General features: G+C 45.3%; 1 protein-coding gene across 4 annotated transcripts in view; it reads right to left on the reverse strand.

Moving 5' to 3' along the window:
* Positions 1 to 14761, reverse strand: part of SEPTIN5 (septin 5) — a 181811-nt gene that overhangs the window by 73804 nt on the left and 93246 nt on the right. For all 4 annotated transcript variants that reach the window (XM_063964758.1, XM_063964761.1, XM_063964759.1 and 1 more), the window contains 2 exons: positions 10043 to 10166; positions 9828 to 9962 (listed from right to left, as the gene is read on the reverse strand). In XM_063964758.1, the coding sequence (XP_063820828.1) occupies positions 9828 to 9962; positions 10043 to 10166 (259 nt within the window). The remainder of the gene's footprint in view (positions 1 to 9827; positions 9963 to 10042; positions 10167 to 14761) is intronic.

Consider the following 14761-nt stretch of genomic DNA (forward strand, 5'->3'; position numbering starts at 1 on the left):
GCAAGACCTCTGCTTCAAGGTCAGCCGGTATTGATCCAGTCGGACAACATCATGGCAGTCACCCACGTAAACAGACAGGGTGGCACAAGAAGCAGGAGGGCAATGGCAGAAGCTGCAGGGATTCTTCGCTGGGCGGAAAATCATGTGATAGCACTGTCAACAGTATTCATTCCGGGAGTGGACAACTGGGAAGCAGACTTCCTCAGCACGACCTCCACCCGGGAGAGTGGGGACTTCACCCAGAAGTCGTCCACATGATTAAAAAAAAAAAACTCGACAGGTATTGCGCCAGGTCAAGAGACCCTCAGGCAATAGTTGTAGACGCTCTGGTAACACTGTGGGTGTACCAGTCAGTGTATGTGTTCCCTCCTCTGCCTCTCATACCCAAGGTACTGAGATTGATAAGATAGAGAGGAGAAAGCACTATATTCGTGGCTCCGGATTGGCCAAGAAGGACTTGGTAACCGGAACTTCAAGAGATGCTCACGGAGGATCCGTGGCCTCTACCTCTAAGAAGGGACCTGCTCCAGCAAGGACCCTGTCTGTTCCAAGACTTACCGCGGCTGCGTTTGACGGCATGGCGGTTGAACGCCGGATCCTGAAGGAAAAAAGGCATTCCGGATGAAGTCATCCCTATCCTGATCAAAGCCAGGTAGGATGTAACCGCAAAAACATTATCACCGCAATTGGCGAAAATATGTTGCGTGGTGCGAGGCCAGTAAGGCCCGACGGAGGAAATTCAACTGGGTCGATTCCTACATTTCCTGCAAACAGGAGTGTCTATGGGCCTGAAATTGGGGCTAATTAAGGTTCAAATTTAGGCCCTGTCAATTTTCTTCCAAAAAGAACTAGCTTCAGTCCCTGAAGTTCAGACGTTTGTTCAAGGGGTACTGCATATACAGCCTCCTTTTGTGCCTCCAGTGGCACTTTGGGATCTCAATGTAGTTTTGGGTTCCAAAAGTCACATTGGTTTGAACCACTTAAATCTGTGGAGTTAAAATATCTCACATGGAAAGTGGACATGCTGTTGGCCCTGGCCTGGGCCAGGCGCGTGTCAGAATTGGCGGCTTTATCCTGAAAAAGCCCTTATCTGATTTTCCATTCGGACAGGGCGGAATTGAGGACTCGTCCTCAGTTTCTCCCTAAGGTGGTTTCAGCGTCTCACCTGAACCAACCTATTGGTGGTGCCTGCGGCTACTAGGGACTTGGAGGCCTCCAAGTTGCTAGACGTTGTCAGTGCCCTGAAAATATATGTTTCCAGGACGGCTGGAGTCAGGAAATCTGACTCGCTGTTTATCCTGTGTGCACCCAACAAGCTGGGTGCTCCTGCTTCTAAGCAGACTATTGCTCGTTGGATTTGTAGTACAATTCAGCTTGCACATTCTGTGGCAGGCCTGCCACAGCCAAAAATCTGTAAATGCCCACTCCACAAGGAAGGTGGGCTCATCTTGGGCGGCTGCCCGAGGGGTCTCGGCTTTACAACTTTGCCGAGCAGCTACTTGGTCAGGAGCAAATACGTTTGTAAAATTCTACAAAATTGATATCCTGGCTGAGGAGGACCTGGAGTTCTCTCATTGGTGCTGCAGAGTCATCCGCACTCTCCCGCCCGTTTGGGAGCTTTGGTATAATCCCCATGGTCCTTACGGAGTCCCCAGCATCCACTTAGGACGTTAGAGAAAATAAGAATTTACTTACCGATAATTCTATTTCTCATAGTCCGTAGTGGATGCTGGGCGCCCATCCCAAGTGCGGATTGTCTGCAATACTTGTACATAGTTATTGTTACAAAAATCGGGTTATTATTGCTGTGAGCCATCTTTCAGAGGCTCCTCTGTTATCATGCTGTTAACTGGGTTCAGATCACAGGTTATACGGTGTGATTGGTGTGGCTGGTATGAGTCTTACCCGGGATTCAAAATCCTTCCTTATTGTGTACGCTCGTCCGGGCACAGTATCCTAACTGAGGCTTGGAGGAGGGTCATAGGGGGAGGAGCCAGTGCACACCAGTTAGTCCTAAAGCTTTCTTTAGATGTGCCCAGTCTCCTGCGGAGCCGCTATTCCCCATGGTCCTTACGGAGTCCCCAGCATCCACTACGGACTATGAGAAATAGAATTATCGGTAAGTAAATTCTTATTTTTTTTTACATGCTATCCAATTTGGTCGCCTGTAAAAAAAATACATTCTCTCCTGAAAACACACAGGTTCAGTGAAACCTCTGTGTTTTCTGTAGAAACAGCCCCATTTTCAGATGAAAACAAGGCTGTATCTGCGGATTTGGTTTCGCCTGCTTAAGGCAGGTGAAACAAAATTCCTGATCAGCCGCGGCTTGCGCCGGCTTATCGGTGCTAATAGGATAGCCCCCGCCAGGACAATTAGCCACGGTAATTAACTGAATAACCCCCATAATGACAAATGAGACAATGACACAGTATACTTAAATCATATTATTTAAAAATCTGTTTGCTTGTCATGCTGCAATACTATTCGGTATAGATGATAAAGAAATGGCTTAAGCTCATATCACAGTAATCCACAATGTCTCATATGCTGCATTCTATGAAAATAAACATATTACCTACCACACGCTATGCATTTCCATATTATCAGAATAACAGGCATTTACCTTCTGCTTTAAAAATCTGTACACTTACTTATTGCCTACAGCAGTGGTTGTCAACCCTCATGTACCCCCAACGGGTCATGTTTTAGGCTTTGTGTCTGTGGAAGCAGTAGGGATAATTACTGACCCAGCAAAATAGATTAGCTCACCTGTGCATGATTATATAAGGGCCACAAAACATGACCTGTTGGTGGTACTTGAGGACTGGAGTTGAAAACAGCTGGCCTATAATAACTAAAAATGATGACTATTCACAGGCGAAAGACATGTAAAAAGAGTCAACAGTTATGAAATACCTTACTGACCAGAATTCCCAATGATGTTAGCCGACTGACATGGGAATGTTTCCGAGAAACAGGAGAAGGGTCAGCCTATACCTACCAAGGACCTTATAGTGGTCAGTCAATTCGGTACTGCATGTAATGGATACATGATACTGTCCATATCTATACCCTACATATTTATACCCCATATACATGATACCTTCCAGACATGATACTTTCCATATTTTTACACTTCATACATGATATCTCAAAATATCTCCAAACCCGACCTCTTCACAAGATCTACATCTCTCATCCACACTCATTATTCGCTCCCATTCACTATTGCAGGACTTTCTTCGGGCTGCACCCACTCTGTGGGATGCCCTACCATGCACAATAAGACTCTCCTTTAGTCTCCAAACCTTCAAGTGTTCCCTGAAAACTCACCTCTTCAGGCAAGCTTATCAAATTCCAGAACTGCTCACATAACCTTCACAAGCTTTCCTATCCAATTACATCCTCACTGTCCAGTCCACACATATCCTCACATATTTTCTCTTTCTTCACTTTTCCTTCCTCCTGACCCCTCATCATTGCTATGTGGTCATATCATGCAGCAGCCCATCAAGAACTTTTGCAATCTGGTGGAAAATGGTGCAATAGAGAACACCTACAGTATCTTTGTGCATCAATGCTTACTTCCCTATAGATTGTAAGCTTGCAAGCGGGGCCTTCCTACCTCTATGAGTGTTTGTTATCACCCAGTTTTGTTTTATCACTGTTGTTTCCAATGGTATAGTGCAACAGAATTTGCTGCGCTATATAAGAAACTGTTAATAAATACCATCCACACCTTCGACCATTAGGAAGCATCTTTTTCATTCTTCCAAAAAATGTGTTTACTTTGCCAACACAGCTAAATAAGTAAACAGTTATTATACTAAAAATGATCAGCCTGGGGTTACTAAAAGAGATTACTAAATTTAGCCACATACGTGGCAATTTAAATCAGATCTTACCAAACCTTGTGGGCATACAGTGATTACCACAGACATTTGCACCCTGGGCCTGTAGCAGGAATGGAGGAGTTCCAGGAAAAACAGCTACGTGGAAGCTGGGCATGACCAATATACACTGCAGAAAATGCAGATGGCTGGTAATGATGGCCATCCAGCAAACATACAAATGGTGAGTTATGGAATCTATCCAATATGGCCTAAGACATATGCCACAGTTTATCATGGCCATTTAAAGATAAGAGATGATAATCAGATTAATTAGACCACCCAAAATGAAATAAAGGTTATTGTAACATATATTAAACACAGTTTGATAAACTCCCTCGGCCACCAGGTATTGTAGTTAGCAGCCAGTGCAATTAACTGCAGAATTGCTAGTAAAGATAATTATCATTATGATCATCATATCTATCAAGGTATAATCTTTTCATCCAAAAGCTAGCCATGCTGTCTCTGGAAAGCGCTGCATAAAGCGGTGGTGCTAAATAAATGATAATAAATAAATGATAGCATTAAATTATTTGAATATTTCCTATGTGGTGGGAAAGTACAAGCCCGCAGTTCAAAAGGAATACAGCTGGTGACAACAAACACCTTAACAGAAAGTGGCCACGTGGCAACTACCAACCACCTGATGCGGGAGTAGTTACACTACAAACAGCAGTGCAGACAACACAGGATCTGATACAGTAGTGCTCACATAGAGTACCTACCACAGAAGTAGCCAAATGGAGACAACAAACAACCGGATACAAAAGGGGATACGATTAATTTACCAGCTGTCCGGATCCCGGCAGTAGGATACCGATGCCGGAATCTCGACAAAAGGCCACCACCCGTGGAAAATATAATAGTGTGGCGAGCAAAGCACGCCACCGGGCCCCGAAGCATGACAAGCGCAGCGAGCCTGCGAGAGGACTCGTTCCGTGCGCTGTCGGGATTCAGGCGTCGGTCTCCTGACTGCCAGGATCCCGACTGCCGGCATTTCATACCGAATCTTACAAAAGTGCTCACATATTTCCTTGTTTTAAACAAAATTGTATTTGATGATGGACAATATGCAAAATACCTGTGCAGAGGTCCACATTAATCAAAAGAATCAACCATAACAATAGTAAGCTATACACAATAAAAGAAAATATTGAAGGTTTTTGCATAAAGAGTAGTCATTCCAAATAACTTAAGAATCTGGTTGCTAAGGGCAACATCTCTACTTCTGTAAACCCGCACTTAAGTAAATAAACCCATAGGAGTCTATTGGATGGTCAAGGGAATTTAAATATAAACTTATCAGAGCTAGAATACTCCAAATCTATGATGTAGTGTTAGGGACATGAAAGTGGGAGGTCCATCATGGCTTCCTAGTATGGTAAAACTTCTGGAGGAATCGTGTAGAATGGTGGTCATGCAATGCATCAAACAAATGTGCCACACCTTGGCTATGAGTTCTCCTATGGTTGGGATCTCAGCCGCTAAGTGACATGCGGCTGCTAATATCACGTCTGACTAGTTTATATTGGTGACGCATGGCATCAGGGGTGCTTAACAGAAAAAGAAAATATTAAAGGGATAAAAGGTATAATATATATATATATATATATATATATACATACATACACACACAGTATATGTATATATATATATATATATATATATATATATATAATAGCAACAAAGGATGGCACTCAGAGTCTATTCATATGAAAAAAGGACATCTGTATTAAGACGTTGCTTCAAACGTTTTCGGAGCGTCTGCCCAGTCCTCAGGACAACATCTTGTAGATGTTGTCCAGAGCAGAGCCGGCCATAGGCATAGGCAAACTAGGCAATTGCCTAGGGCATTTGATATGCCTAGGGGCATCATCAGATTCTGCTGATTAAAATGATATGCGGCATGCCTATATTCTGTATGTAGCATTTCATATGCAGATACAGCCACAGTCTCACACATTATATAGGCATGCTGCATATCAGTTTAATCAGCAGAAGCTGCTTGTGCATCCTAGCCACATAGCAATGTAAATAAGATGCATTTTCATTAAAAAAAGGTGCCCAACATTAGCATTGATGCAAGATTTGTGAGGACACATCTGTATCCAAGCAGAGGCAGAGGTCACAGTGTTAGTGGAAGTGTGAGTGCTGTGTGCATGTGAGTGGGTTGGTTGTGCAGTAGTGTTCGGAATATGTGTAAGGAGCATTATGTGTGTCATGTAAAAATGCATTAATAATGTGCAACATATGTGTAAAGGGCCACTATGTGTGTCATTATGTGTATAAGGGCATTAATAATGTGCGGCATATGTGTAACAGGGTACTACTGTATGTGTGTCATTATGTGTATAGGGGCACTAATAATGTGCAGCAAATGTGTAGGGGGCACTATGTGTGTCATTATGTGTATAAGGGCATTAATAATGTGCGGCATATGTGTAAGGGACATTATGTGTAAAAGGGCATTAATAAAGGTTGTCATAATGTGTAAGGTGCATTATGTTTATAAGGACATTAATGTGTCTCATATGTGTAAGGGGCATTACTGTGTGGAATTGTGTATAAATGCATTACTAATGTGTGGCATTATGTGTATAAGGTGCTCTACTATGTGGCGTTGCATATAGAAAGGGCACTACTGTGTCGTCTAATGTGAATAAAGAGCAATAAGGTGTGGTGAAATGTGAATAAGGAGCAATTCAGTGTGATGTAATGTGAATAAGGGGCTCTACTGTGACGAGTAACGTTTATAAGGTAAAGTGATACTACTGTGGGATGTAATATGAAATATGGACACTATCGCAAGATAAAATGTGAATAAAGTTTCAGTACTGTGTGGCGTAATTGAAATTGGGGTTACTATTGTGTGGCCATGCCCCTTCCCAGCAAGAAGATGCCCCTTTTTGGGCTGTGCGTCAAATGTGCGAACTGTTCCTATTTAAAATATAGGGGGTACAAGGACTGCTATGGGTGAGGGGTGATGGTGCTGGGAAAGAAGTGCAAGGTCAGAGGCAGAACCAGCGGTGGTGCTAGGGGGCACCAGCCAAAATCTTGCCTAGGGCATCATATTGGTTAGGGCCGGCTCTGGTCCAGAGGACGGGGCAGATGCTCCGAAAACGTTTGAAGCAACGTCTTAATACAGATGTCCTTTTTTCATATGAATAGACTCTGAGTGCCATCCTTTGTTGCTATTGGATATTACTGTTTTTGGATAGGCACCTGAGCAGATATATATATATATATATACACACTGCTCAAAAAAATAAAGGGTACACTTAAACAACACAATGTAACTCCAAGTCAATCACACTTCTGTGAAATCAAACTGCCCACTTAGGAAGCAACACTGATTGACAATCAATTTCACATGCTGTTGTGCAAATGGAATAGACAACAGGTGGAAATTATAGGCAATTAGCAAGACACCCCCAATAAAGGAGTTGTTCTGCAGGTGGTGACCACAGACCATTTCTCAGCTCCTATGCTTTCTGGCTGATGTTTTGGTCACTTTTGAAAGCTGGCGGTGCTTTCACTCTAGTGGTAGCATGAGACGGACTCTACAACCCACACAAGTGGCTCAGGTAGTGCAGCTCATCCAGGATGGCACATCAATGCGAGCTGTGGCAAGAAGGTTTGCTGTGTCTGTCAGCGTAGTGTCCAGAGCATGGAGGCGCTACCAGGAGACAGGCCAGTACATCAGGAGACGTGGAGGAGGCCGTAGGAGGGCAACAACCCAGCAGCAGGACCGCTACCTCCGCCTTTGTGCAAGGAGGAACAGGAGGAGCACTGCCAGAACCCTGCAAAATGACCTCCAGCAAGCCACAAATGTGCATGTGTCTACTCAAACGATCAGAAACAGACTCCATGAGGGTGGTATGAGGGCCTGACGTCCACAGGTGGGGGTTGTGCTTACAGCCCAACACCGTGCAGGACGTTTGGCATTTGCCAGAGAACACCAAGATTGGCAAATTCGCCACTGGCGCCCTGTGCTCTTCACAGATGAAAGCAGGTTCTCACTGAGCACATGTGACAGACGTGACAGAGTCTGGAGACGCCAAGGAGAACGTTCTGCTGCCTGCAACATCATCCAGCATGACCGGTTTGGCAGTGGGTCAGTAATGGTGTGGGGTGGCATTTCTTTGGGGGGCCGCACAGCCCTCCATGTGCTCGCCAGAGGCAGCCTGACTGCCATTATGTACCGAGATAAGATCCTCAGACCCCTTGTGAGACCATATGCTGGTGCGATTGGCCCTGGGTTCCTCCTAATGCAAGACAATGCTAGACCTCATGTGGCTGGAGTGTGTCAGCAGTTCCTGCAAGACGAAGGCATTGATGCTGTGCACTGGCCCGCCCGTTCCCCAGACCTGAATCCAATTGAGCACATCTGGGACATCATGTCTCGCTCCATCCACCAACAGACTGTCAAGGAGTTGGCGGATGCTTTAGTCCAGGTCTGGGAGGAGATCCCTCAGGAGACCATCCGCCACCTCATCAGGAGCATGCCCAGGCGTTGTAGGGAGGTCATACAGGCACGTGGAGGCCACACACACTACTGAGCCTCATTTTGACTTGTTTTAAGGACATTACATCAAAGTTGGATCAGCCTGTAGTGTGTTTTTCCACTTTAATTTTGAGTGTGACTCCAAATCCAGACCTCCATGGGTTAATAAATTTGATTTCCATTGATAATTTTTGTGTGATTTTGTTGTCAGCACATTCAACTATGTAAAGAACAAAGTATTTAATAAGAATATTTCATTCATTCAGACCTAGGATGTGTTATTTTAGTGTTCCCTTTATTTTTTTGAGCAGTGTATAATATATATATATATATATATATATATATATATACACACACATACATACATACATACATACATACATACATACATACACACATACACAGTGTATGTGTATATATATATATATATATCTACTACAGTGTTAATAAGAGATCTAATCTCATTCCAAAAAGGTACAAGTCTCGGGCAGCTCCTCCATGTGTGTAGAAATGTTCCAATGTTCGTACCCTTCTCCAATACAAATTAGAAATGTATTGGTGCATTTTATTTAGCCTGGACGGAATATAATACCACCTGTATAAGAGTTTATAAGCATTCTCCTTGATGTGTACGCAATTGGATGTAGACACTACATAAGTATGTATATCGTCCCAATCCTCGTTATCTAGAGTTTCCACTAAAGCAGCCTCTAAGGCCACTTCATGAGGATCCCTTATTTCAGAACCAGACTATGTGAGTTTTGCATACAGTATGGAGAGAAGACTTTTAGGGCGGAATTCAATTGGTTAGTGCGCCCGATCTCACGTCTAAAGTGACGGGAGATCACGGGTGCAATTTTCAATTGTATTGCCTTTATCGTGCTGATCCAGCCCATAGAGTGCTGGTCGCGATCGCGAAAAGTGCAGTTTAAGCACCCAAACGGGTTAATTTTTTGCGCATTTCAGGTCGCCATCCTGGGGGGTGCAAGCTGAAATGCAGGTACTGGCAGCCATAGTGCCCGAACAGAGCTACAACTGAATAGCTCTATTTGGGTGCCATCTAGTGGCCGCCGGTGGAAAAACATTTAAATTCTCGCATAGATAATAAAAACAACTTAATACAGACATGATCACCTGGGAATAACAACCTGACACAGAAGTGGTCAGATTGAGATTTCAAACCACCAAAGTTCTCATCTGGAAATTACCACTAGGCAGTCACAGGAATGATCACATGGATATGTCTTAGAAGCAAACAGAGGAATGATCAGCTCATAATATCTCACAGCATTGACAGAATTATCCTATATCTGCTTTCACCATACACCAGTCTTTTAGACCATTTCTTTAAATCAATCAAAACTGCTGTAAAATGCATGACTGTACTTACAAAGACGAAAACCTGTCAGAAACAGGTTGTTATCCTTACCCATGTCCGAATGGTGAGATGAAGTACAGACAACAGTGTACTCTATTATCTTGGATGTTTTTCCGATTCAGTCCACTCTCATCCCGAAAATACTGTTCAAACTGCTGGTCTACGTAGTCAGTAATGGCCTTCCAGCTGCGGCAGAGGAAGAGTTATTATGTGTGCTGCCCTGTCCATTTATCAGTGATACAGTGATCTGAAAGCAGGACTCTTACCACTCTGTGTTGTTCACTGCATCTCCAAACCCTGGAGTATCTACTATGGTCAGCTTCAGCTTCACGCCCTTCTCCTCAATGTCCACTGTGTGCTTCACAATCTCCACTGTCTGACTAATTCTTTCTAGGGTGAAACAAGCAGCGCATAACAGAAATAGCCAATCATGGTAAAGTCAGTATTAAAATGGGATTAACAGTATCAGAACGTTTGATGTTTGTCTACTGAGGGCTTCAATATTTCTGTGAAAACCCTGTCATTTATTAATAAAAAAAACGACCCTATTAAAAGCTATGCATGATGCAGCAGTAATATTGCCAGCAGAGACAGCCAACTTCTGGTACAGTTGTGTCCTCATACACCTAGACTCAAAACGCCATGCGGCGCGAGAAGCCTGGTGTAAATGATCCGTAACTTTTACGTGTCTTTTTCGCTCAAATGTGATAAAGGGCTTCACAAGACTCCATTGATTAATTTAATACACAACACTCGTATATCTGTGAACAATGATGCACTGACCCTTGACAAAGTATTAATATAGACAACTAAGGTGGTCACTTCGAGTTGATCGCTAGCTGCCGTTGTTCACAGCGCAGCGACCAGGCTAAAAATCTGCATTTCTGCGCATGCGTACGGGCCGCAGTGCGCACGCGCGATGTACTTTCACAAAAAACTATGCAGTTTTACACAAGGCCGAGCGACTCTTTTCTGTCGCTCTGTTGATCGATGAGTGATTGACAGGAAGTGGGTGTTTCTGGGTGGTAACTGGCCTTTTTCCTGGAGTGTGCTAAAAAAACGCAGGCGTGCCTGGGGAAACGGTGGAGTGGCTGGCCGAACGCAGAGCGTGTTTGTGACGTCAAAGCAGGAACTAACAGCTACTCTGAAACTGCTTGAAAAAATTTCAGCACAGTTCTGCTAACCTTTCGTTCGCACTTCTGCTAAGCTTAGATACACTCCCAGAGGGTGGCGGCTTGGCATTTGCACTGCTGCTAAAAGCAGCAAGCGAGCGATCAACTCTGAATGAGGGCCTATGGGCCTAATTCAGAGTTAATCGTAGCAACAAATTTGTTAGCAGTTGGGCAAAACCATGTGCACTGCAGGGGGGGGGCAGATATAACATGTGCAGAATGAGAGAGTTAAGGCCCGTATACACTGGTCGATATATCGGCCGTTCTCTTGAACGGCCGATATATCGCGGGACTGTCAGCCGATACGTCTGTGAACTCCGTTGTTCACAGACGTATCGCGTCGGCCACGCAGCACAGCCGACGGCCAATATATCTACCGATATATTGGCGCGTCGCTGTGTGTGTACGGGGCGGTCGGCCGACCGCCCGTACACATGCTGCGGCGGCCGGCGGTGATTGACAGGTGAACTGGGCGGGCGTTTGTACACGCCCGCCCAGTTCATGACGTCAGGCCCCGACGGATCGGGCAGTGTGTATGCTGAACACACTGCTCGATCCGTCCATAGATATATCTGCAGATCAATTGATCTGCAGATATATCTGTTAGTGTGTACCCACCTTTAGATTTGGGTGGGCTATTTTGTTTCTGTGCAGGGTAAATACTGGCTGCTTTATTTTTACACTGCAATTTAGATTTCAGTTTGAACACACCACACCCAAATCTAACTCTCTCTGCACATGTTATATCTGCCACACCTGCACCTGCACATGAATTTGCCCAACTGCTAACAAATTTGCTGCTACGATCAATTCTGAATTACCCCCTATAACACAAACACAAATGATTCCACTATAAATTTTCCCTGTCTAACCTGTATGTGTATACCAGCAAATGGTAAAAGACGTTAATATATTTGGAGATTTGATCTGCAATTGTTTTAAAATAATTGTGCTTTTAACCAGTGAAATACATTAATGTGTGTTTCAAAAAACGAGAGTTATGGTAAGAACTTACCGTTGTTAAATCTCTTTCTGCGAGGTACACTGGGCTCCACAGGGAATGACATTGGGATGTAGAGTAGGATCTTGATCCGAGGCACCAACAGGCTAAAAGCTTTGACCTTCTTCCCAGAATGCATAGCGCCGCCTCCTCTATAACCCCGCCTCTGTGCACAGGAGCTCAGTTTTTTTGTTAACCAGTCCAATGCAGTAGCAGGCAAAAGAGACGACAACTGTTAGTAGCCACATACGCCACATTCTCACGACAGGAGAAAGTGTCAGCGGCTAATGCCATACCAACCCAAAGAAGCTAAGTGCGTCAGGGTGGGCGCACTGTGGAGCCCAGTGTACCTCGCAGAAAATAAGAATTTACTCACCGGTAATTCTATTTCTCGTAGTCCGTAGTGGATGCTGGGTACTCCGTAAGGACCATGGGGTATAGACGGGCTCCGCAGGAGACTGGGCACTCTTAAAAGAAAGATTAGGTACTATATCTGGTGTGCACTGGCTCCTCCCTCTATGCCCCTCCTCCAGACCTCAGTTAGGGAAACTGTGCCCGGAAGAGCTGACATTACTAGGAAAGGATTTGGAATCCAGGGTAAGACTCATACCAGCCACACCAATCACACTGTACAACTCGTGATAACTATACCCAGTTAACAGTATGAACAATAACTGAGCCTCTCTCAACAGATGGCTCATACAATAACCCTTTAGTTAAGCAATAACTATATACATGCATTGCAGAGAGTCCGCACTTGGGACGGGCTCCCAGCATCCACTACGGACTACGAGAAATAGAATTACCGGTGAGTAAATTCTTATTTTCTCTGACGTCCTAGTGGATGCTGGGTACTCCGTAAGTACCATGGGGATTATACCAAATCTCCCAAACGGGCGGGAGAGTGCGGATGACTCTGCAGCACCGAATGAGCAAACTCAAGGTCCTCCTCAGCCAGGGTATCAAACTTGTAGAATTTTGCAAAAGTGTTTGAACCCGACCAAGTAGCAGCTCGGCAAAGCTGTAATGCCGACACCCCTCGGGCAGCCGCCCAAGGAGAGCCCACATTCCTCGTGGAATGGGCTTTTACTGATTTAGGATGCGGCAGTCCAGCCGCAGAATGTGCAAGCTGAATCGTGCTACAGATCCAGCGAGCAATAGTCTGCTTTTAAGCAGGAGCACCCAGCTTGTTGGGTGCATGCAGGATAAATAGCGAGTCAGTTTTTCTGACTCTAGCCGTCCTGGAAACATAAAGTTTCAGGGCCCGGACTACGTCCAGCAACTTGGAATCCTCCAAGTCCCTAGTAGCCGCAGGCACCACAATAGGTTGGTTCAAATGAAACGATGATACCACCTTAGGGAGAAATTGGGGACGAGTCCTCCATTCTGCCCTTTCCATATGGAAGATCAGATATGGGCTTTTACATGACAAAGCCGCCAATTCTGACACACGCCTAGTTCAAGCTAAGGCCAAAAGCATGACCACTTTCCACGTGAGATATTTTAGCTCCACGGTCTTAAGTGGCTCAAACCAGTGGGATTTCAGGAATCCAACACACGTTAAGATCCCAAGGTGCCACTGGAGGCACAAAAGGGGCTGAATATGCAGCACCCCTGTAACAACGTCCGAACTTCAGGCAGTGAAGCCAGTTCTTTTTGAGAGAAAAAGGGATAGGGCCGAAATATTGGCCTTTATGGATCCTAATTTTAGGCCCATAGTCACTCCTGACTGTAGGAAGTGCAGGAATCGACCCCCCTGGAATTCCTCTGTAGGGCCTTCCCGGCCACACACCAAGCAACCTATTTTCGCCATATACAGTGAAAAAGTCTTGCTGTCACGTCTTTCCTAGCCTTGATCAGCGTAGGAATAACTGCATCCGGAATGCCCTTTTCCGCTAGGATCCGGCGTTCAACCGCCATGCCGTCCAACGCAGCCGCGGTAAGTCTTGGATCAGACAGGGTCCCTGTTGCAACATGTCCTGACTGAGAGGCAGAGGCCATGGGTCCTCTGAGAGCATTTCTAGCAGTTCCGGGTACCGAGTCCTTCTTGGCCAATCCGGAGCAAAGAATATTGTTCACACTCCTCCGTTTATTACAATTCTCAGCCCTTGGGTCTGAGAGGAAGAGGAGGGAATATATAGACCGACTGGAACACCCACGGTGTTACTAGTGCGACCACAGCTATCGCCTGAGAGTCCCTTGACCCAGCGTAAAACCTTTTTTATCTTTTTATTGAGGTGGGACGCCATGTAGTCCACCTGAGGCAGTTTCCATCAATTTGCAAAACTGCGTGAAGACTTCCTGATGAAGTCACCACTTTCCCGGGTGAAGGCCGTGTCCACTCCCGGAATGAACACTGCCGGCAGTGCGCTTAGCGAAGAATTCTGGTGGCTTCTACCCTCGCCACCCTGCTCCTTGTGCCGCCCTGGCGTTTATATGAGCCCCTGCGGTCTGACTGGATCAGAACCGGTTGGTCGCGAAGCAGGAACTCCGCTTGACTTAGGGCGTTGTATATGGCCCTTAGTTCCAGGATATTGATGTGAAGGCAAGTCTGTTGGCTTGACCACAAACCTTGGAATTTTCTTCCCTGTGTAACTGCCCCCCACCCTCGGAGGCTTGCATCCGTGGTCACCAGGACCCAGTCCTGAATGCCGAATCTGCAGCCCTCGAGAAGGTGAGCACTCCGCAGACACCAGAGGAGAGACACCCTGGCCCTGGGGGATAGGGTGATTAACCGATGCATCTGAAGATGTGATCCGGACCACTTGTCCAGTAAGTTCCATTGTCCTTGCATGGAACCAGCCGAAGGGGAT

Source organism: Pseudophryne corroboree, chromosome 1 (assembly GCF_028390025.1).
Source record: "Pseudophryne corroboree isolate aPseCor3 chromosome 1, aPseCor3.hap2, whole genome shotgun sequence".
In the NCBI taxonomy this organism is placed as follows: domain Eukaryota; kingdom Metazoa; phylum Chordata; class Amphibia; order Anura; family Myobatrachidae; genus Pseudophryne; species Pseudophryne corroboree.